This window comes from Neoarius graeffei, chromosome 13 (assembly GCF_027579695.1).
Source record: "Neoarius graeffei isolate fNeoGra1 chromosome 13, fNeoGra1.pri, whole genome shotgun sequence".
Taxonomy (NCBI): domain Eukaryota; kingdom Metazoa; phylum Chordata; class Actinopteri; order Siluriformes; family Ariidae; genus Neoarius; species Neoarius graeffei.
The window spans coordinates 72,041,947-72,065,880 of NC_083581.1; the positions used below are offsets into that span (position 1 = coordinate 72,041,947).

The 23,934-nt window shown below is 42.2% G+C and overlaps 1 protein-coding gene across 2 annotated transcripts; it reads left to right on the forward strand.

Annotated features, from left to right (window-relative positions):
- c1galt1la (core 1 synthase, glycoprotein-N-acetylgalactosamine 3-beta-galactosyltransferase 1, like a) lies at positions 1–23,670 on the forward strand. 2 transcript variants are annotated; one of them, XM_060938483.1, is made up of 5 exons: positions 1–79; positions 493–561; positions 13,675–13,920; positions 17,969–18,633; positions 22,332–23,670. In XM_060938483.1, the coding sequence occupies exons 3-5, from the start codon at positions 13,716–13,718 to the stop codon at positions 22,665–22,667; spliced, it is 1,206 nt and encodes a 401-aa protein (XP_060794466.1). In that variant the 5' UTR covers positions 1–79; positions 493–561; positions 13,675–13,715; the 3' UTR covers positions 22,668–23,670. The 2 variants fall into 2 exon arrangements, with proteins under 2 accessions (XP_060794466.1, XP_060794465.1); XM_060938482.1 differs by having other exon boundaries at positions 9–197.
- The last annotated feature ends 264 nt before the right edge of the window (positions 23,671–23,934 follow it).

Genomic DNA, 23,934 nt, shown 5'->3' on the forward strand with positions numbered 1-23,934 from the left:
AAGGTGGTGGTAATGCAGCGCGTGGATGAAAGTACACAAAGGAGGCCACAAACGGAAACGTGTACAGGGTCAACGAGCGGTGGGTTTATTTCCGTAAAATAAAATCCACCATTTCTTTGCTTTCTGGACTGTTTATATGTTTGTGACATGAGTAATATTTCAGCCGGATAAAGAAAAAACAGAAGGACAACGACGAGGTAACTCGCTGGAGTAGGAAGTGTTGACTAAACAGAAAATCAGCTGATTATTTATATATATATATATATATATATATATATATATATATATATATAAATATGAATAGCGTTAATAGTCTCAGCATTTCAAATGCATTAATATTCCAACTCCAGTTACTGTTTAACATTTGATGCATGTGGAGTTCTCTATTGTTTCTGAGCATGCTTAGAATAATCATTAGTGAGCAAATATAAGGAATACCTTTCCTACTTGTGCAGTGTGGGTTTATGCCTGTTTTGTGTTTTTTTAATCCAGATTACTCATAATGATTTGATGATGTGCCTTAAACTTAAAGGAAGTAGCTGCTCTGTGCTTGGGATTAAGGTAACTATCAAGATTTTCCAGTTACTCAAGGTAATCATGTTAAAATGCTTTTCATCCCCATTTAAGTTTACGTACTGTCACTGTGAGAGAGTCTTCCAGGAGCCAAACCGACAGTGCTGCAGCTGTTCTAATGGTTGAAGGTGGAGGAACAGAGAACAGTGTGTCAGTAAGAGTTTCTTATCTGGGCTGACTGAATGTTGGCACAACTCGCACTCTCTCACACACTCATGCAAAATCCAGGTTAATACCCTGAAAGAAACATTCCATCGCTGAAGTTTTGGCGTTTATGATTGCGCTCATCGTCTGTCAAGGTTCGTACTTCTTTTCGTATGCGTCTGTGTAGTTTCATTTCATTTCATCCTGAGTGACTGGATTTACATGTTTCTTAAACATCTCATCTCATTATCTCTAGCCGCTTTATCCTGTTCTACAGGGTCGCAGGCAAGCTGGAGCCTATCCCAGCTGACTACGGGCGAAAGGCGGGGTACACCCTGGACAAGTCGCCAGGTCATCACAGGGTTGACACATATGGCCCTTTTCCACTACCCTTTTTCAGCTCACTTCAGCCCGACATGGCTCACGTTTCGACTACCTTAGAGCAGCACGACTCAGCTCGCTTCAGCCCTGCTTAGCCCCTAAAACTCGCACGGTTTTGGAGTGGGGCTGAAGCGAGCCAAATCGAGCCAAGTGAGGCTAGGGGCGTGAGCAGACACTCCCCTGTGCACTGATTGGTGAGGAGGAGTGTCCTCACATGCCCACACACGCCCCGCGAGCACGCTGGGATCTGTAAACACCGTAAACCCGGAAGAAGAAGAATTACGAGAATTTCTGAAGCCTTATGCGCCTCGCCTCATCTATACGCTCTTGCCAGTATCTGTTGGCGTTGTTGGTGACAACAAGCCACAGCACCAAGACCAGCAACACTAACGACTCCATGTCCTCCATGTTTATTGTTTACTATCCGGGTCGTGAGACTACCGTTTAAAAGGTCACTGATGTCACTGTTTGCGCCGACTAACGACATCACGTGACGTCCACCCACTTTCGCTAACTCCACCCAATGTGTCCACCCACTTCCAGCCAGCACGGTTGTAGTCGAAATGCAACTCCAACAGCCCAACTCGGCACGGCACGGCTCAGCCCAACTTAGCCGCGTTGGTAGTGGAAAAGCGGCAATAGACACAGACAACCATTCACACTCACATTCACGCCTACGGTCAATTTAGAGTCACCAGTTAACCTAACCTGCATGTCTTTGGACTGTGGGGGAAACCGGAGCACCCGGAGGAAACCCACGCGGACACGGGGAGAACATGCAAACTCCGCACAGAAAGGCCCTCGCCGGCCACGGGGCTCGAACCCAGACCTTCTTGCTGTGAGGCGACAACGCTAACCACTACACCACCATGCCGCCGTTTCTTAAACATAATCAGAGCAATTAAAAGTGGGGGGGGGGGTGTTATTTTAAGAATTTTGACTTTTCCATGTTTTACCCCCCTAGAAATATGGAGATGGTCCATCTATGTGGGAAAATGTCAAATTTTATTAAATTGAACCTTGCTAACCCCCCTGTACATACCCTCTGAAAGTTTCCATTCTTACAATATGACAAAATACATTACAGTGCTGTTTGATATTAGAATGCTGCTTTTTTTTAATGTGTTTTAAAGTTATCGATGAATGCGAACCTCTTCAGGTATGCCACTAGGTACGACTACAACATTTTCAGTGCAGATGATCATTATTTTAAGGTAATAAGCTTAGTGGTAAGTAACCTTACATTCAAGTAAATTAAACGTATGGTAATTCTACTCTTTTTCAGCAAGTTTTAAAGTTATTGATGAATGTCACACTCTTCAGTAATACCTCAAATATGAACTATTTTTAAGCACAGAGGATCATTACTTAAGGTTACTAATGTAGTATTAAGAACCAGTATGCACAAATGATTCATATCTGAATTATATCTCCCAATGTATTAAATAGTCATTATTTGTATTCTTGCAGGTAAATAATGGCTTCTGTTGCAACACGGTCAAAAGCTAAGAAGATACTAGGTGTAGTAGAGTACATAGAGCAGGCTGAGATCCCTTCTGGGATGCTTCCAACATTTGGAGGGGTTATTAACTTCAGAGGGTATGTACAGGGGGATTAGCATTTTTCAGTTGGCCAAATATTGGTATTTCCATACTTGGATAGATCATCTCCATATTTTGCAGGGGGTAGAAAAAAATGTTGGTCTACCCCCCCATTCAAAGGGATTAGTTTTCGTTTCAATCTCTTGTAGTGATGCACCCAAAGCAAAAGTTTGCCGTGCACCAATTAAATCTCTTTCTTCTTCTTTTGGCTGCTCCCTACTAGGGGTCACCAAAGCAGATCTTTCGTCTCCATTGCTCGCTGTTTTCTGCATCCTTCTCTACCACACCTGCCACTTTTATGCCTTCTCTCACCACATCCATGTATCTCCTCTTTGGCCTTCCTTGTTTTCATGTGCCTGGCAGCTCCATCCTCAACTTGCTCTGCATCTCTTCTCAGGATGTGCCCATACCATCTCAGTCTCATCTCTCTTAGCTTAAAGTGCATATCCTGGACCAATTTAGTTTTTGTTTTTTTGTTTTTTATATGAAAGAATGTCCCTTTACACACTCATCCAGAAGGGTAATTTTGCACAAGGCCATCTGTCGACAGCAGAAAATAACAAAACGCGTCTGGAAAAATCCCAAGGGAGTCTGGAGCCAGATTCGTGACGTTACCTGCGGAAGCGCCAGCAGGCTGCGCGAGCTTTGCACGGTTTCAGTGCACAGCCTGTGTAGACCAAGCGCTCCCATTTCTCTCTCATTGTCCGGTCTTTTGGGAAATGATGAGTACTAATCCCATCAAGATTGGTGTTGCTACATCCTTCTACGATACATCTGTTAACCATTTTAATAATTACGCGATAACGTTGAAGAAATTTGCAGAAAACCACCGGGTCGTTTTCTCATAAACAAACCAGCACTGACGTAGGATTCAGAGGGAGGCGTCCTGCACGCGACGTCATGAAAATCAATGTTTTATAGATGAAAGTCTTCCAGATTTACCCGGAAATCCGGATATTTGACAAAACTTTTGAAAATCTCCGGTTTTCCGAATGGAGAAATTTATTTTTCGGATTTTTCGTGTTCCTAGACACGGCGTAATACTTCGCATCGTCCTTGCATGGGCGCAGTCCTTAAATAGCCCAAACATAGTTCACTGATTAAAGACAGGTGTTCTTTGTTAACGGCGTGCGTGCCGGAACTCGTTAGGCGAGTGCCTTTAGGTGCACGTGCTAAGGCGCGCAGGACTGACACCGTTCTGCGCAACACAATCGCATGTTCAAGCTGCCAGTGTAGCTGCAGTCTTTTTAGTTGCGAATTACAAGTATTTCCTCTTGTGTTAACTCTTTACCCCTTAATGACGACATATGACGACCCCGTGTATATCCCTTAATGACGACATATGACGACCCCGTGTATATCCCTTAATGACGACATATGACGACCCCGTGTATATCCCTTAATGACGACATATGACGACCCCGTGTATATCCCTTAATGACGACATATGACGACCCCGTGTATGTCCCTTAATGACGACATATGACGACCCCGTGTATGTCCCATAATGACGACATATGATGCCTTGTCTAAAACCTTGTCACAACCTTGTCTTTAGACTTTTTTTCTTGTAAATATGTTCTCAGGGTGAACAGTATATACATATACGAGGGTGGTTGTAGCAACTGCTTTAAAGGGGTAGAGAGTTAATAATTCGCCATGTCACGACAAGCAAAACTTTCCTCCTTCTTTTGATGTGAAGAGAGGTAAGCAATTTATTCTATATTTTTTTTCCATCAAAGTTGCATTTTGTGGCTTTGAAACTAAGTTTTAGTGCCGTTTCTAGAACACAGCATCAAGAAACAACAATAATGGAAGAGCCGGTTTCTAAAGGCCAATTTATGCTGACAACCCAGTCCTCGCAGACGGTGTCGCAGACAGTGTCTGCGTAGCCCCCCCACCTTCGCAGACGCTCTGCGCGCACCTCCCAAAAATTGTGACCACCGCAGAAGCCTCGCAGACAGCGCCGCAGACAAGAGGGCTCTGATTGGTCCACTCTACCCGCTGTACACGCACTTCCGCTTCCCTGCTTTCCCGGTTTGTTTTGTTTTCACGACCGGCATTTTTAAAAACACGAGTGAAGATGGAGCAGCACGAAGAGCGGTTGATTAGAGAAGTACGTACATCTATACGACTCCAGTTCTAGTCATTATAAGTAACCGGAGGATAAACACTCCACTAACCACACCCACCAACTACTCCTAGCGACTTCGCGCCCCCTTGCGTTGTGGCGGTGAATAACATCGCGCACGCCTATTACTCCCCGCTCAACGATAAATTACAACTGTCTGCGAAAAGCTATCTGCGAAAGCCTTGTCGCAAGAGCATGCAGAGGCCTTAAGCGACCTAAAACTAGCAATGGTAATTTTATTTTTTGTTACATAATGCACTCAGGCTGCCAGTCAGTGTGTGACACACACGTACCCTGAAAAATCCTAGCTACGCCCCTGATTTACATGAGAAATTTGGTATTCATTGGTGTGTTTAAATTTACAGACAATACGAACTAATGTAAACAATTGGCTTCAACTCGCATAAATATGAATTGGAAATGTTTAGTTCACTTTAGCTTACGCAAACGCACAACTCTACTCAAAGATTGATAAACGAGGCTCAATGTCGCCAACATTGAAACCTGAAAGCTTTAGAAACTCTAACAGACCTTTACTTTTTAACAGTACTGTTTTGGGATTTTGCTGAGTTTACCTTCAACTGTCTGATATTTTTCAAAGTAATGAACTGTGTAGGCAGGAAAATCACCGCGTTTTCTAAATGCACTCCTGAAAATTACTCATTAACTAGGGGAATTAAATTTGATATTTTTGCCATGTTAATCATTAATGTACATGAAAGAAAAAGGCTTGAAAGTTATAACTTGTTTTAGTGAAAATAAGTACTAAAATGCACTAGAATGCAGGGGTTTGCGTGTTATGTTATTAAAATTTTTTCGGGGGACGTTGCTCCCCCCCCCCCCCCATAGTTTAGTTTGACTTTCAAAAGTTCAGGATTTTTTTTTTCTTTGCTCCACTTTCATCTCTAATGTTTGCCGGGAAATCCAAATGGCAAGTTTTTTCAGAGGCGGACCAATTCACCTCAAATGGCTTGATTTCAACTGAATTTTTCTGGTATTGCACAAGGTAAAAAAAAAAATTGTACAAAATGCAAAATGTGACAGATATTTGACCAAAGTTTAATATAAAATAGGAGAATTACATTGACCTTGCTCCTGAATTTACCTGTGATATGCAGTTTAATTCCCAAGCTCTCCACATGTGCTGTCGTGCACCAATTAAATAAAGAATAAAGCAAAAGTTTGCCGTCCGCCAATTAAATCCTCTTCTTCTTTTGGCTGCTCCAGCCAAAAGAAGAATAATTTAAAAATTCCTTATTTATTTGCCGTGCGCCAGTTAAATAAGGAATTTTTAAATGAAATTGTAAATAAGTGTTCTGCCAAAACCCTGAATCCATCAGGTTGAAGTCTTATTAACTGCACGCCCATAATAATTGGACTGTAAAAGAGTGGTTTGTTAAAGGCAGGCTGTCATTTTAGTTCTTCTTATAGAGAAAGCGCCCAAAGTGGAAGCATTAACGCCACACACACACACGCGCGTACATTTTGGGAAACAGCTAATTGACTTCATATTGCTAAGAGAAAGATCTGGAGTGTGGTGTGATGTGGATTAGTGAAATTCCTGTGCATCAGCAGTTGATGTGAAGTATGGTGGATGGATGGATGGTTGGTTGGTGTCTCAGACCTGATCTGGAGTACAAGTCTTTGTTTTGAGAAATCTTGAACACTTGTGCTCAGTGGCCAGCTGTGAATTTTCTTGCGGGTGAGCTTTATATAAACATAAGCTCAAGGTACTTAATGGATGCGAGTGCAGCTCCACCCTGAGAACATGTGGATTTGGGTATCTGGTTGTTTAGCACAAAAGTCTTTTAGCACAAGTTCTAAAGTCTCTGAGCACAACTCTGGATTATTGTTACAATAATCGTAAAAAAAAATACTCATCTTGATCTAGGAAGGGGTTTATTATGATCGCTTAGGGACTGGAAGCTGGAATTTTTACTGCTGTACATGTTAAAGTGCCATTCCACCATTGGATGTATTCTTTGGCATAAAATACAATATATTTTGACAACATATATAAATTGTATCACTAGATAGAGAAATCTTTTAGTTTCAAAATGATATATCAAACATAATTTTTTGACAAGTATATTAATTTTGCGACCAAAGTCACCTACCCTTTTAATTTCCGCGCGTGATGTCATCGGCAGGTTCCCCTTCTTGTGTACCACGTGACGTGTGACGTGGCACATATTATCAGCAATGGCGGATAGAACGCGATAAAAATAATACCAATAAATCTAGCTAATACCAATAAATCTAGCTAACTGAAAGATTAACTCAAAATTTTTCGCAATTTTTTTGGCCCCCATATACGAGGAGAAATGACTCTCTCACTTTGGGGGTTTCCTGGTCTAAAAATAGACCGACACGTGGTACACAAGAAGGGGAACCTGCCGATGACATCACGTTTCACTACCGCGCGGAAATTAAAAGGGTAGGTGACTATGGTCGCAAAATTAATATACTTGTCGTTGTCAGAAAATTATGTTTGATATATCATTTTGAAGCTAAAAGATTTATCTGTCTAGTCATGTTGTCATAAAATATATTGTATTTTATGCCAAAGAATACATCCAATGGTGGAATGGCACTTTAAGGATCAGTTGTTGATCCCTGAAACGTGGACTGAAAATCTGGTCGGAACCTCGACAGCTTTCATAAAATCCATCAAACATCTTTAAACATGATCAATAAGTATTTATAATAAAGATTAAGTGTTCTTGGATTTGTGCTGTATGACCGCTAAACATGGGTTTGTGTTTGTTCTGGTCACTGGATGTGGTGCTGAACATCAATTCAGGGTTGGTGGCATCAGAGACTTCTTTACAAGGATACAATTTGAAGAGATTTTATCCAGGAGCTAGGACCAGGCAGGGGGAAAGACGTGAAGGAGTTCATGGATGTGCTGTGCCATGGTGATGTGTGTGTATATATAAAATGTGTGGGTGTCAGTCCACCAGATTTTCATACCAGATGCTCAGATTATGGATTTTGCGTTCTGCCTGCTGCAGGACACTACCAAGCCTCCATATGCAGGAAATCCAAACCAAAATGAAATTGGACTAAGGGAACTTGCTGTAAATCTGACATGAAATCATGTCCAGGCAGCCCAAAACGGTACATTTCCCAGGCCCTGACTCCAGATGATACAGAACCTTGTGAATCCATCAGGAGACAATCTCGATTGTAGATTATTGGCACATTTCCCAGATTTGTTGAGCAGTCGACCACAGAATGCTGCTCGGAAGGTCGGGAACTATTAGCACCACCAAGTCAATGTTGTGTGAAAACTGCGCTTGCATGATTGACGCATTTTCACTACAAATTGGCCGATTTTTATGGCAGAAGGAAGATCAATACTTGTCTCAGTTGTGGATGATGTTAAAAGTGGTAAATGTATCCTGTAGGGGCGCTGTTGACGTTATTATTTGTTGATAGTTACTGGATCAGCCAGCAAAAATGGTGCAAAATATCCCATGCTTTTCAACGCCGTTTCTACACATTCTGTAAACGGAGCATCTGGTACAAAAATCCCGTGTAAAAGTCTTCGGCACATGCAGTGGAATGTTGTAGAGCAAAGATGCCTTCAAAAATAATTAAATAAAATGTTTCTACCTTAAAAAAAAAACAAAACGCAAAGATCAGTAAGCAGTAACGCATGAAAAAAGTCAGTATTTGGTGTGAGACGACCCTTTGCTTAAAAATAAATAAATAAATAGTCATCTCAGGTCAGGCTTGTAGCACTCAAGTCCAGGACTCGGATTCGAGTTCGACTCGTGCCCTAATTTTAAGGACTCGTGACTCGACTTGGACTTGAGCACTGATGACTTGGACTCAGACTCGTGCGTTAACTGCATTTGGACTTGGAAATTGGACACGAGGACTCGGATTTTTTCTTTATTTTTTTGGTAACGTGCCATAATAATTTGGAATAAGATATTTATATCTACATTAATTTTTGTACTAATTTCGTGCAAGAGTATCACACCTGTGCGCCTTGGCACGTGCATCAGATAGACTCTCGGGCGCGCTCCGGACAGCGTGCATGCCAAGTGGACTCTTGCTCATGCACCGTAAATGACTCGCACCTGCACAGGATTAAGGCGCGATCAGCACGCCGATATAAAAACCGTGAGAAAACACTTACTTTACGAAGTATTGAGTTGCGTTGCTGATACATTACCGAGCCTTATTTCGTTGTTTGGTTTCCTGATCCCTGATTTCCCGTTTCTCGTCTTTGAGTCTGCCGAGTCTACGATAGGCTGAGCGAGACAAACAGGCTATCGCCTGTTTCACCGTTTTATGATTTTGCCTGCCGTTCTGGATTGTTTACCGTCTTCACTTGTATTAATAAACACACCTTCTGCACTTACATCCATCTCCCAACCATCTCTGACAGAATACTTCACACTAGGGGTGAACCAATAATCGGCCTGGCCGATATATCGGGCCGATATTCTGCATTTTTAGGGTTATCAGTATCAGCCATAATTTCCACCGATATGCCGATAACATGCCTTTTTGCAGCCATTTCATTCCTAACGCGACTGTCACTGCACGTCCTTTCCTGCACTCGCCTCTCTGAGTTCAAGAACACGGTCCCACCCACCACAACATCTGATTTGTTTGGCACAAGAGATATAGCCAATCGAGACGTGTAGCTAAACGCTGTGAACTGTTTCAAGGCGGCCGTACGGGCACTTGGGCAGAAGCAGATCCCACTTCAAGGTAAGGACACGCTGCTTTTGCCGCAATAAGTCACAAACACACAAGTTGCAAAAGCACATCATTATATGTTTACATTCTTCATCTCCTACTCGTTAAAATTGTCCATTTGCATCTGTGTAGCCAGGCAAACTTAGCTTACGGAAGGAAGCATTTGAATTAGCCTACAACCAACTAGTCTCGCTGAAACTACATGTAATGCTTCCTTCACTACAATATAATCCTCCTAAATTGGGAATATTAGGCTTGGGCATTAAAAGCATTAGAATGTAGATGGTTACTTGTTAAGTTGTTACATAATAGGGAGTGATAGCCGACTTTGTTTGATTTTACTTTTTAAAAAATGCTGCAAGCAGCTCCCTACACTTGATTTGTTATTTAAAAACTACTTGAAGTTGGTAAGTGTTACTTAGTTCTTAGTGTAAAAGAATCCAGAGTGTATTTTCATCTATTTTCCACTGAAAATGGTGAGCTGTAATATAGTAGGGAGTGATTTTATTTTTTTATTGGTGAATATTTATTTTATTATTATTTTATTTCTCATTTTATTCTAACTAATGTTTGACTTTATTGTACAAATGCTGCTGGCATCTCCCTGCACAAAATTTCATGTTCAATTTTACAATTAAACATACATTTCATGGATATGAAGGTCTGTGTCAGTGTGTGCTATGTTTAATTTCATGTGAATTATAATGTTTACATTTATCGGTTGCACATATCGGTTATCGGCATCCCAATTCCATAATTATCGGTATCGGCCCTGAAAAAAACATATCGGTCGATCCCTACTTCACACTCCCTGACAAAGAGAAGCACATTCACCTGTTCATACATCATGTTCAGGAACAAACTCGTTAATGGCGCTGAAACAGCCACCGTCAAATGGTGCAGTTGGAGTCTTGTTCTCAGACTCATCTCAGATCAATAGTGTACTCGACTTGGAATTTTTTTTTAATGATTTGAACACTGGGGACTTGAGACTGGACTCAGACTCGAGGTTTAGTGATTCGGGTCCAGTGAGTGCGGTTTTATGCAGAAATGAGCTGTAGGTTTTACTGAGCATCTTGCAGAACCAGCCCCGGTTCTTCTGGATACTTTGTCACACTCGCTTCTTCATTTTGCACCAAAACCCAGCAGCCTTCATTATGCTTTTGTCTGAAAAGTGATCTCTTATGTAATAATCTGCTTTCTTTACTGACGTACAAATTTTGTGCTGGAAAACTAGTGTTTGGAAATCTAAAGGGGTTTTGTTCTGGTTCCATAAGATAGAAGTCATAAAATAAAAATCTATAACAGAAGTTTGTACTAAAAAATTAAAAAAATAAGCTGCCTAAGACTTTTGCACAGTACTGTACATGTGATGGATGTATAACTTAAACTTCTCCCAGACCTGGACAGTATGGAAGCCATAAAGACTTGTAGTATTGAGTGTTTCTCAAAGTCAGGGATGCTTCTTTGGTAGGGTGGGTCCTTCAGAGGTGAGGTAGGTGTGTGTCATTCAAAAGGTCCTGCCTTGTACGTGTGCATAGGATTGTATCCTTGAAAAATTTTCTGAATGAAGGACTAGGGATGGCGAAAACTAAAAAAAAAACTTGACCGACCACCGAGCCTCATTAGCCGGTTAAAGTCGGTTAACCTATGAGTTTAAAATTCTAGAATTGGAATTATTAGAATCTATTCTTAATCTAACCGCGAGCATCCGCACATTCAGTCCCAGTCGCTGCCCTCCACTCACATTCCCTTTTCTACAGCGCGAAACATTTAGTCAAACGCGGCACTGATGTCGAGGGGTTTGTATTGGAGCGGAGGACAAATGGCTCCAGCTTAGAGACAGTTTCAGTTGGCCATGATGGCGTTGAAAATAAAGTCAAGTGATAGAAGAAGTACATAACATTCAGTGATGGGAATAACGGCGTTAAAATAAAGGCTGTTATAACGCCGGGTAATCTAATTAATTAGCTACAATCGTTATAACGCCGTTACCAATATCAACACGCCATTACTGCATGGTATTGAAGTTGCTCTGAAGCCGTCACCGACTTGGCTCACAGACATAAAAGCTGCGTTTGTCACTCCCCCTCCAGACACCGCCGTCATTTCATTCTCTCCCCTTCCCTCCAAAAGTCGGCATCTGCGCCTTTAGTTTATGTGGAGAGATATGATCTGCAGTAACATGCATTGTTGGCGACAGACCGAAACATACTTTCAGAATGCACTGGCCAAGGCAGGACTAAACTCGATGTGCCTTCTAATAATAAAAAAAAAAAAAAACAATAGTAATTTGCAAGCTAAAAAGCCTAGCCTGATACTTTTTTATTTTTCACAAATACAGTCAACTTCTGTCAAGGGTCACACAAAAAACAGTTGCTCTTGGAAATACATATGGCCCTTTTCCACTACCCTTTTTCAGCTCGCTTCAGCTCACTTCAGCCCGACATGGCTCGCGTTTCGACTACCAAAAACCAGCACGACTCAGCTCGCTTCAGCCCTGCTTAGCCCCTAAAACTCGCACCGTTTTGGAGTGGGGCTGAAGCGAGCCGAGTGAGGCTGGGGGCGTGAGCAGACACTCCCCTGTGCACTGATTGGTGAGGAGGAGTGTCCTCACATGCCCACACACGCCCCGCGAGCACGCTGGGATCTGTAAACACCGCAAACCCGGAAGGAGAAGAATTACGAGAATTTCTGAAGCCTTATGCGCCTCGCCTCATCTATACGCTCTTGCCAGTATCTGTCCGCGTTGTCGGTGACAACAAGCCACAGCACCAAGACCAGCAACACTAACGACTCCATGTCCTCCATGTTTATTGTTTACTCTCCGGGTTGTGAGACTACCGCTTAAAAGCTCACTGATGTCACTGTTTGCGCTGCTTAACGACATCACCTGACGTCCACCCACTTTTGCTAACTCCACCCAATGTGTCCACCCACTTCCAGCCAGCACGGTTCAGCGCGGTTGTAGTCGAAATGTAACTCCAACAGCCCCGCTCAGCCCGACTCAGCACGGCACGGCTCAGCCCAACTCAGCCGCGTTTGTAGTGGAAAAGCGGCATTAGGCTAACAAGTTAACAGGTTTAAACAAGTTGAAATAGAAAACACTGTGGTCTACAAAATACCCCACTCCGAAAATCACTAATTTTTATTCATAAACACAAGCATGCGTCTACATGCTCTGGGGTCAAACGTGTAATCCAACACTGAGACTTTTCTTTCGCCGAGTGGCAGCTGTCTTCAACTGGAGCGGGAGGGCGGGACATGACTGAATGGGTCAAAATAATTAGTTTTCTTTTGTTTCAGACATGTAAAAGCTTTTTACCTTTACCTGACATGTTTCGACGGTGTAAAGAAAACTAATTATTTTGATTTAAGAAGAAGACATAATGAACGTAATATATTTATTTATGACTAAATGGGTGTTTCTGATTTGTCAGCTGTCGTCCTTACACCGCATGGCATGCCCCAAGCGTTTACAACACAGAATTCCAGGTTCTCCGCTCCAAAATCGGCAGCTTCAAAAAGATTGATTTTTTTTTTTTAACCGACAACCAAAAAAAAAAATTAACCGGTTGACGTTGATTCGGTCAAACGGTCATCGGTTAACATCCCTATGAAGGACTCGGTTCTTGGTAGGACTAGAAAGATCCTCACCATCAGAACAGTCCTGTGGCGGGATTCAATGACATTGCATCCTTGAAATGCAGCTGTTAAGGATTTTTTCCATGACCTTGAAGAACACCCATTGAATGACTCGACACAGATAGTGCATGCAAACAGAATACAGGATGTTTTCAGGCATGCTGCGCTTGTTGTGACTTTGAGATATTCGAAAACGTGGAGGAACTCCCACTGAGGATGTCCGGGTCTTATTTGTTCACTATGGGACATAGGCCGCCCTAGGATTTTTTTTTTTTTGTCTTCGTCTTCCATGCCTATTTGATTGGGTTCTTTAGACTCCTCCCAGAGGAGACCCATGCAACACTCAGGATTGAACCTCAGAGCCATGAGATACCAATAACCTGCTGTGCTATAATGTTGTCTGTCAACAAAACATAAATATCAGTTCCTCAAATCACCAGTGTTTTTTTTTTTTTTTTTTTTCCCTCCCTCCCCGCCCAGCCCTTGAGTTTGAGATTATAGCAGGCTGTGAAGAGGTTGCCATGAAAGGGGTGAGCTCCAGATCTGCATTCGCTCTGGGCTTTCTGGTAGGCTGCTGCAGTCTTTACTTCTTCCTGAAGGAGGTGTGGTTTGAGCAAAGCTTCAGCGTGTGGTTCAGTGCACTGCAGGATGAGCAGACCGTCATCAATGCCAGCTGGAAGGTGCAATATTCTGCTCTCATCAACCTGAATCACCCTCATCATACAGGTGCATCAGTGCTTCGCTCTCTTGGACTGTACATGTGACTTTAACAGGAGGTATAGAATGAGAAAGGAAGTTAGCATAGCTCCAAGGTAAGATGATTTTAAAGCAGGGGTTCTCAACCTTTCCTACTTTGAGGTCCACCTATTCATACTTGTAACGCGTCGGGGCCCGTTAAAAAAGATCCCCAATTATTTTGGCTCATCTATTCTATTAGAATCTAATAATCTATTGTAAAGTGTATTAATGGGATGCGACATCACTCCCCGTTACAGATGGGAGCCCAGGAATTAAATAAATGCAATAAAAACAAACTCTCTTTAATTGTAGGTAATGTATTTAAAACTATATGGATGTACCAGAAGCCAAAACATGCACACACAGTGTTCTCAGTCAAAGGAGATTAATGATCCAAAAGTGGAGTCTGGTCAATTAACACAAGAACTTATTGCCATGTTTGTGTTCAGCAAACAAGCAAGTTATTAAAACCAAGAAGTACACTCAAAAGAAGTGGACATAGAAACCATTCAGTGGGATTAGATCCTTACACGCTAACAAAGACGGATTTTTCCGATGAGTTGGAAAACGATCCATCCGTTGAGTTCCCCGACATCTCAAACTATTTGGTGCTGCAGACATCGTTCTAATCGGACACACAGATGAAAACCTGGAAGAGCATGGAGGAGAACAACTTTGTATATGTGGCTGGTTAAAGGTCTGGGGATCAGGACACTACAAGATAAATCCTGTGTTGTTTATGCCCAAGTAGGTAGGTATTTTTGGGCGACACTTCAAGTTTTAGTATCAGGTGTAAATAAGCCACAGTTGCTCGATTCCCAGTCCTCCCTGCTTTTCTCTTCTGGGCAAATCATTCACAAAGATCCACAGAAACCTTTAAACACCTGGGTTTTACGTGTGTTATAGATGCGTTAGTTTACAATATTGCAACCACAATCAAACAGCAAACAAAAACGCATCTGAGTACTTAAAGGGGAACTGAAGCCATTTTTAAACTTGCTTTATTTCTTAATTAACGTGTTATTCAATTACGTTTTCGGTTTTAGTAACCTTATATCGTGACTCGTATTGGCATGTTGTATTACACTTATCAGCCTTTTCGGTTTTTAGCCATGTTGAATGTAGTTCGTTTGGTCCACGGCAGGCGTCACTTATCCGCGCGATCTTCACGAGACTTGTGCGAGACTTCAAATGTGAAGTGTCAGCGCTGCCATTTTGAAAACTGTTTACACAGCGGCCAGATCGCCATATCATTCCAATTTAGATTAATTTCGAGATTTGCCAGCTTTATCAGATGCAAACGGCGCACCTTTTGGGCGGATGCCGCCTTTTTCACAGCTGTCTGGGGGACTTGTGTGAATCGTGCAGCTCCGATGAGGGTTTTTTTTTTTTAGGGGGGCGTTGGAGTGTCTGATTTATAATTTCATCAAAGTAAATTCTGTATTAAAATTACTAAATAAGCAAATACCGTTACAGTCCACGAAACACAGGAAGTATAAGTGTGAGAAGAAAACAGTAAATCAGAAAGCTGCGCACGTAAAGCCAATTGGCTGCGCGCCGTTATCTGCTGCTGGCTGCACTTCACTGCACGCGCAAGGATTTCCATCAGTCCAACGCAAGTTACGTAATTGGCTTTACGTGCGCAGCTTTCTGATTTACTGTTTTCTTCTCATACTTATACTTCCTATGTTTCTTGGACTGTAACGGCATTTGCTTATTTAGTAATTTTAATACAGAATTTACTTTGATGAAATTATAATCAGACACTCCAACGCCCCCCTAAAAAAAAAAAAAAACTCATCGGAGCTGCACGATTCACACAAGTCCCCCAGACAGCCGTGAAAAAGGCGGCATCCGCCAAAAGGCGCGCCGTTTGCATCCATGTTGGAGTGTCAGTCCTGCACACTGTGGCGCGTGCACCTGAAGGCGCACCTTGGGCTGCACATGCACCGTGAACAAGGCGCACCTGAGCTCAATTAAGGAACTGTGTGTTTGCCTATTTAAGGACCGTGCTGATGCATTTGCATCGCAAAGTATCACGATACGCATTACCGAGCCTTTCTACCCATTGTCTTGATTTCCTGTTTCACGATCCTTGCGCCTGTTTCTCATTCTTGTCTTCGCTTAGCCTTTGATGTACTGTTTGCGCCTCGACCGACCCTTTTGCCTGCGTTCTCGTTTTTGATCTAGCCTGCCATTTTGGATTGTTTGCATGTGTACATATTGTGTGTGTGTGTGTGTGTGTGTGTGTGTGTTGTGTGTGTAAAATATTCTGCATTTTATTAAACTGTATACTTCTGCACACACATCCGCCTCCCTCACGTATGTGACATGGAGATTATTCCATACGACTTCGAACCAACTGAGAAGAGTTGGAAAGACGACAGGATAAGGACGAGTCCGTCGCGCTGGTATTTACATCATTACTGTCGCACAATTAAAACGTGCCAGATCAGACGGCTGGTGGGTTTTCAAAATAATAAATAAATACATGCATGTATTTCTGTGATAAATGCATATTATACTGAGCGCATTTCCCACATAATCCTCACTAAGCCTTCGGACAGCACTGCAAAATGGTGTCCCCATTATATAGTGCCGTATATAGTGAGTAGGGAGCGATTTCGGACACAGGGAAAACTTCCGGCTTGATTACGTCAGTATTCAAAAAGAAGGCGCGTGCATCTTCTGACAACGTTGGCAGATGTTGGTCACTGATTTCCGCTGTACATTTTACTTCATGGTGGTGTAGTGGTTAGCGCTGTCGCCTCACAGCAAGAAGGTCCGGGTTCGAGCCCCGTGGCCAGCGAGGGCCTTTCTGTGCGGAGTTTGCATGTTCTCCCCGTGTCCGCGTGGGTTTCCTCCGGGTGCTCTGGTTTCCCCCACAGTCCAAAGACATGCAGGTTAGGTTAACTGGTGACTCTAAATTGAGCGTAGGTGTGAATGTGAGTGTGAATGGTTGTCTGTGTCTGTGTCAGCCCTGTGATGACCTGGCGACTTGTCCAGGGTGTACCCCGCTTTTCGCCCGTAGTCAGCTGGGATAGGCTCCAGCTTGCCTGCGACCCTGTAGAAGGATAAAGCGGCTAGAGATAATGAGATGAGATGAGATTTTACTTCCGTCCTACGATGTCTCGCACAGGTGGCTCGTTTACGGCCATTGCTTTGACATATGGACTGATGTATTACATAGCATATTTCAAACACTCATAACTTGCTATAGCAGTGACAAAATGGCAATCAAAAATGCATTCCTATATTTAATAAAATGAGAGAAATAGAATTTTGATAATAAATTTGCCTTCAGTTCCCCTTTAAGCGTCTTCTGAGCTTCAAAACATCACGAAATGATGGAAAATGGTGAGAAAAGTGATTTGCAAATCCAAAGGAATTTACAAACCTTTCACAAAGCGATCACTGCAAACTCGAGTGTTCTTCGACTCGGCTCCCTTCCATCACAGTAGAAGGTGAAAATGAGCCACCTTTCTTGTTGTCTTTTGGTAAAATCCTTTGCACTTTCATACTTTATTACTTCTTGGGGAGCACGGAAGAAACTTATCCATTTGACGGTTTGTTTAATTCAAGCAGCCCAAAACAAAGCAAGTGCATGGCATTTTAACGACTAGCAAGGTGCCCCAGTCATAGTAATGCTTTGTGAACAGTGAGCTTAGCTGACCACCACTTCATGTCTTGCATATCTAATGAGGCGGCTGTGATGTCGGACGCAATCCAGCAATTTGTACCCGACTAAAAAATTGGCTTCAACTTGGGTGGTAAAAAAAAAAATTGCGGCCCACTAGATGGTGCTTCGGCCCAGTGGTTGAGAAACACTGATTTAAAGTGTCTTACTGGGATTAATAGTAATATTATTGGGAGTAATGGCATCTGCAACCAACCATTTTTCCTTCTTAGTCACCCTTTGCTGTTTTTAATAATGTTTGCCCTTTTTATGCCTTTTCCTTGGTGTGTCATTCGAGCAAATGTTAGATTCCCCACCGTTGTCTTTTTCTAACTGGATTTCTCCTGTTTTCCTCTCTAGAAGAGGACAGCCGTGTTGCAGATGAGCTTTACCAAAAAGTACGCATCCTGTGCTGGGTCATGACAGGCCCTAGCAACTTGCAGTCAAAGGCGCGGCATGTGAAAGCAACATGGAGTCGTCATTGCAACACAGTGTTGTTCATGAGCTCGGAGGAGGATCGTGACTTTCCAACAGTGGGCCTTGGAACAGGAGAAGGGCGCGATCAGCTCTACTGGAAGACCATCCGAGCCTTCCATTATGCCCTGAAGAACCATGGCGAGGAAGCAGACTGGTTCCTCAAGGCTGATGATGACACTTTTGTGGTGGTGGACAACCTGCGCTGGATCCTGTCCAACTACTCCTCCGAGGAGCCAGTCTACTTCGGTAAGCGCTTCAAACCCTACGTCAAGCAGGGCTACATGAGCGGCGGCGCTGGATACGTGCTCAGCAAGGAGGCGCTGAGACGATTTGTGCAGGGATTCAGCACTCAAGTGTGCACTCATACGTCCTCAGTGGAGGACCTGGCCATGGGTCAGTGTTTGGAGAAGATGGGCGTGTTGGCAGGAGACTCGAGAGACAGTATACAGCGCGAGACCTTCCACCCATTCGTCCCTGAGCACCACCTCACTCAGGTTTTCCCCAAAACCTTCTGGTACTGGAATTACTGCTACTATCCCATCGTGTTGGTAAGTCTCTGACCATGTGTTTGAAATTTCCATTAAAGGAGATATGCAGAGCCTTTATTTTTAAATACATTTCTGAGTGGATAGGATCTCCATCCTTGACTCTTGTATGCTGCATAAATGGGAATTTAAAAAAATATATTTTTGAGAGTTAAAATCGACCGCAAAGTTGGCATTCGAGCCGCCCCGCTGAGCCAGCCAGCCCTGAGTGCGTGATGTCACAGCGGGAACTGGTTTAAGGCCGAGGCCTTTTACAGCTATAGACCAAAGTCATATAAATAAAAATTTATGGTGAAAGTAAGAAATACCGTTACCGACTTGCTCAACTAAGACTGATTTGACTTCACTGACTGTGAGTTGAGACTCATTAAAACAGGATAGGTGTTATAACTAATGCAAAATACATGTACATGCATGCATTTTCACTGATAAAACGTAAAAGGCTAATTCAATAATCAGATGAACTGAGACAATCACATTCTGAAGCAAATTAAGTAATCTTATACCAGTAACTTAAATACACAATACAAGTTACATGTATTAATCTAAATGCAGGTAAACGAGTGGTGTTTTGTATCCAAATGAGAGTCGGAGCTTATCCGTCTGTGTTCTCGCTTCTTGAAGGCCGACCTTGTGGCTGATTGTTTTGAAACAATCTGACTTTCAGTTGTTTGTTCAGTTCTCCGTTCATTCACGTCTTCCACATAAGGGCGAGATGGCAGCAATATCCAGTGGAGAAATCAGACAGCTGCTCCACTCATTCTCCATTTTCTCCATACTGAGTACTCCGCCATTACTGCTTGGCTCAGGCAATTGCTAAAACCCGGGATGGGACGTCACCAGTTTTAGCAACAACCGTGGGGAGGTCACTGCCCAAGCTATAATATGTCCCGTTTCATCCCGGGCTTTATCAACAACCCTCGGCTCACTCTCCGGGAAAACTGATGCAACTGAACTTGCGTTCCTTTTTTAAAAAAAAAACTTTTCTTGTAGTTTTCTTTTCTTTTAATTGTTGGTACTGCATCCTCTTTCAATATGGGCTTATAGCCAACGCTCCTCAACAGATCAGTGGTTTCGTACGAGTCTTCAGTAAAATGTGCAGAGCAGAGGAGAGACCACTTCATAGGCGCCCAATGTGCCCATGAACTTCTCGCAAAACACGTTCAGAACTTTGCAGTTTGAACATTCATGGGCCATGAATGCAACATAAATCCACCTTCTGTCGTGTTGCTGCACCCGCCAGCAACACATCTACGTGGCATGGCGATAAATTGGCTCAAAATGGCGGATAGGAGTTGCAGTCAGCTGTGTTTTAGTATAGCGGAAACGGCGATGAGACCAATAGACTTCTTGCTGTGACATTACAAACGTCAAGGTCATTCGCTCGGCCCGCTACCTATATAAATCACTTTAATCGTAAAAATGACTGTATTAGATTTATTGTTAATGCTTAAAACTATTCCTGTGCCATTCTTGAGGTCTCAAAGCATTTGTAAACGAAAGTGAGGCCATGGTTCTGCGCAGAGGTGGAAAAACCCGGGTGCAGAAAGTAAAAACCCTGCCACATTTTTGCTCCAGCCAATTCAGTGAACCAGCTGATCCTAATTACCACATCCCCTAAGCCAGGTTGATGAGCTAATTGGTGAAATCACCTGTGTTGAGAGTACAGGCAGAAGGAAAACCTAAGCAGGACTTCTACTTTGTCAATCCAGTTTTTCCACCTCTGGTTCTGCGTATATGCTTTAAGGAACACGTCAGTCGAGCATCAGATGCTCAGGAAAACTCAATACACTTTCAATTTAAGGCATTCCTTTATGCTCAAGGGAAATAAGCTCAAAATGGGTTTGCCCTCTGTATCCCCTCATCAGTGGCCTCGATGAATATTCTAAATTGTTCCTGACTATCAAATGAGGGTTTTATGGAAGACCACCCATGTTACATCATTATTATTACGCCAGTGGCTAAATTATTTGTGATGGTGTGCAGTGCCTGTACATTGTGTGCTTTCATGAGGAATTAGTACTTGAGCTTTAGGAAAATTGTACAACCCCATTTCCAAAAAAAGTTGGGAGGCTGTGTAAGCTGTAAAGAAAAACAAAATGCGATAATTTGCAAATCATGGAAACCCTGTATTTCATTGAAAATAGTACAAAGACAACATATCAAATGTTGAAACTTCTTGTTTTTTGAAAAATAGATGCTCATTTTGAATTTGATGTCAGCAACACGTTTCAAAAAGTTGGGACAGGGGTGTGTTTACCACTGTGTTGCATCACCAGTACTTTTAACAACGCTCTGTAAATGTTTGGGAACTGAGGAGACCAGTTGCTGTAGTTTTGAAAGAGAAATGTTGTCCCGTTCTTGCCTGATATATAATTTCAGTTGCTCAACAGTTCAAGGTCTCCTTAGTCGTATTTTGTGCTTCATAATGCACCAAATGTTTTAAATGGTACACATGTCTGGACTGCAGGCAGGCCAGTTTAGCACCCGGACTCTTTTACTATGGAGCCATGCAGTTTTAATATGTGCAGAAAGCGGTTTGGCATTGTCTTGCTGAAAGAAGGAAGGCCTTCCCTGAAAAAGATTTTGTCTGGGTGGCAGCATATTGCTCTGAAATCTGTGTATACATCATTCAGCATTAATGATGCCTTCCCAGATGTGCAAGCTACCCATGTCATGTGCACTAATGCCCCCTCATACCATCACATATGCTGGCTTTTGAACTGTGCCCTAATAAGCTGGGTGGTCCCTCTACTCTTTAGCCTGGAGGACGTGGTGTCCATGATTTCTAAAAAGAATTTCTACTCTTGATTTGTCGGACCTCGGGACAGTTTTCCACTTCGCCTCAGTCCATCGTAAAAGAGCTCGGGCTCAGAGAAGGTGGAGGTGTTTCTGGATGTTGTTTATATCTGGTTTTAACTTGCATTTGTGGATGCAGTAATGAACTGTTTTCACAGACGATGGTTTTCTGAAGTGTTCCTGAGCCCATACAGTGATTTCCATTACAGACATATGTCTGCTTTTAATGCAGTGTCTCCTGAGGGCCTGAAGATCACAGGCATCCAATGTCAGTTTTCAGCCTTGTCTCTTGCCCGCAGAGATTTCTCCAGATTCTCTGAATCTTTTAATGATATTATGTACCATAGATGCTGTCATCCCCAAATTCTTTGCAATTTTCCATTGAGGAACGTTATTCTTAAATTGTTGCACTGTTTGTCCTCGCAGTCTTTCATAGCACGATGAACCCCTCCCCATCTTTACTTCTGAGAGACTCCGCCTCTCTGGGATATTCTTTATATACCCAATCATCTTACTGACCTGTTGCAAGTTAAGCAAATTAGTTCTTGTTTAGTGTTACACAACTTTTTCAGTCTTTTGTTGCCCCTGTCCCAACTTTTCTAAAACGTGTTGCTGGCATCAAATTCAAAATGAGCATGTTTAAAAAAAAAAAAAAATTCTCAGTTTCAACATTTGATATGTTGTCTTTGTACCATTTTCAATTAAATATAGGGTTTCCATGATTTGCAAATCTTCACATTCTGTTTTTATTTACAGTTTACACAGCGTCCCAACTTTTCTGAAATTGGAGTTATATATCATAGTCTCGTTGTTGCAATTGTTGATATTCTGTTATTCAAAAGCTGTTTTTTTTTTTTTTTTAATTGTTATTCATGATCATGTTGTGTGATGTTTGTTCACAGGGTCCACTGTGCTGCTCTGATCTCGCTGTGTCCTTCCATTACGTGGACGCTGAGCTGATGTACATTCTAGAATACTACACATACCATCTGCGACCTTATGGCTACCAGTACCGCTACCAGCCTTCAGATCCATCTCTCCTTAATGTAAAAGCTAATGCTGAGAGACTGGCAAAGGTCACTGTGAAAGAAACGCAGCATGTAGCAGAACAACCAAAGGCATCCAAGCTGACGCGGCCCATTCAGGCCAGTACAGAGGGGGACTTGGGGCAAAAGACAGGCCAAGAGAATAATTTACCAAACAAGAGTATTGGAACTGTTCAGGAGAGCCAGCGATGATCATCAGGAAAGCTGAAAGTGTTTTATGTAGAGAAAGGGAACGTGTCCATGGACATGTAATGGCAATTGAACGTAATGGCATTGTGCTACTAGTTTATTGAGACTTGTACCCCAGCACTGTTGAACTGTCAGATCTGACGGGTCAGGTATTCGTTTCATTTTCACTGGCAAGTATTTCCAGCTGTAAGGTAAATGACAGGTTAATGTATATGAATGCCTTCATTCTACTACATTATTGTTTGTACAGTTACAGCTAATTCACGAAGACCTTGATATGGTGAAATTTTCTGTAAAGAGATGTTTGTTTCTGCAACATTTATGGAAGGAGTCTCCAGCGTCAGCACTTTGTTACAGTCAGTATGTTTTTCACCACAGGAGGCTTCAGGAGAGAGCACTTAATGTTTTTATAGCTGCTCTAACATAAGTTATAACTGATGTGTTTCATGTACATTTTAAAATGTAACTATAAACAGATAAAAGTTATTCTGTTCTTTAATTTTTTTTTTGAAAGTAATTGATGACAAAGTGCTATGGTGGAAGAGGAGTAAATTATTTTGTGGTGTACTGTTGTAGGAAATGAATCAATGTTAGTAAGATGATCAGAAATTCATTTGGTACCCGTAGTGCGTTTTTTTTTTTTTCCCGCCCCCATTTCAAGTTTATTATTTGATGGGAGAAGCAGATCAGTGCACACGATGTACCTGCACATGTTGCCTCACCATCCACTGTAATTATTATTTACAGCAATGAATGAAAAAAGTTTTGTACTGAGCCTGACGATGATCACTAACCACATATTGTGCAGCAAGTGACACATCAATGTACAGGATTTATTTCCTTCTTAAATCGCCTTGAGCTAAATTTGAGGTATATTTACACTGGATGATGATGGGATGATTTATTTTTACTCTTTATTTCTGCCAGTGTCTATGAAGTTCGATGACTGTCTCATTGCAAAGAAACTATTTTACCACTAATAAAGCCTGTAGAGCTTTATAACATCTGAGGTTTAATGACTGTAGTGGAGTTCTGGCTATGTGTACATTTGTTTGTGTGTGAAACTGCTTTTACCTTATTTCTACAACCCCAATTCCAAAAAAGTTGGGACACTGTAAAATATAAATAAAAACGGAATACGATAATTTGCAGATCATGGAAACCCTATATTTCATTGAAAATGGTACAAAGACAACATATCAAATGTTGAAACTGAGAAATTTTGTTTTTTGATAAATATATGCTCATTGTGAATTTGATGTCAGCAACA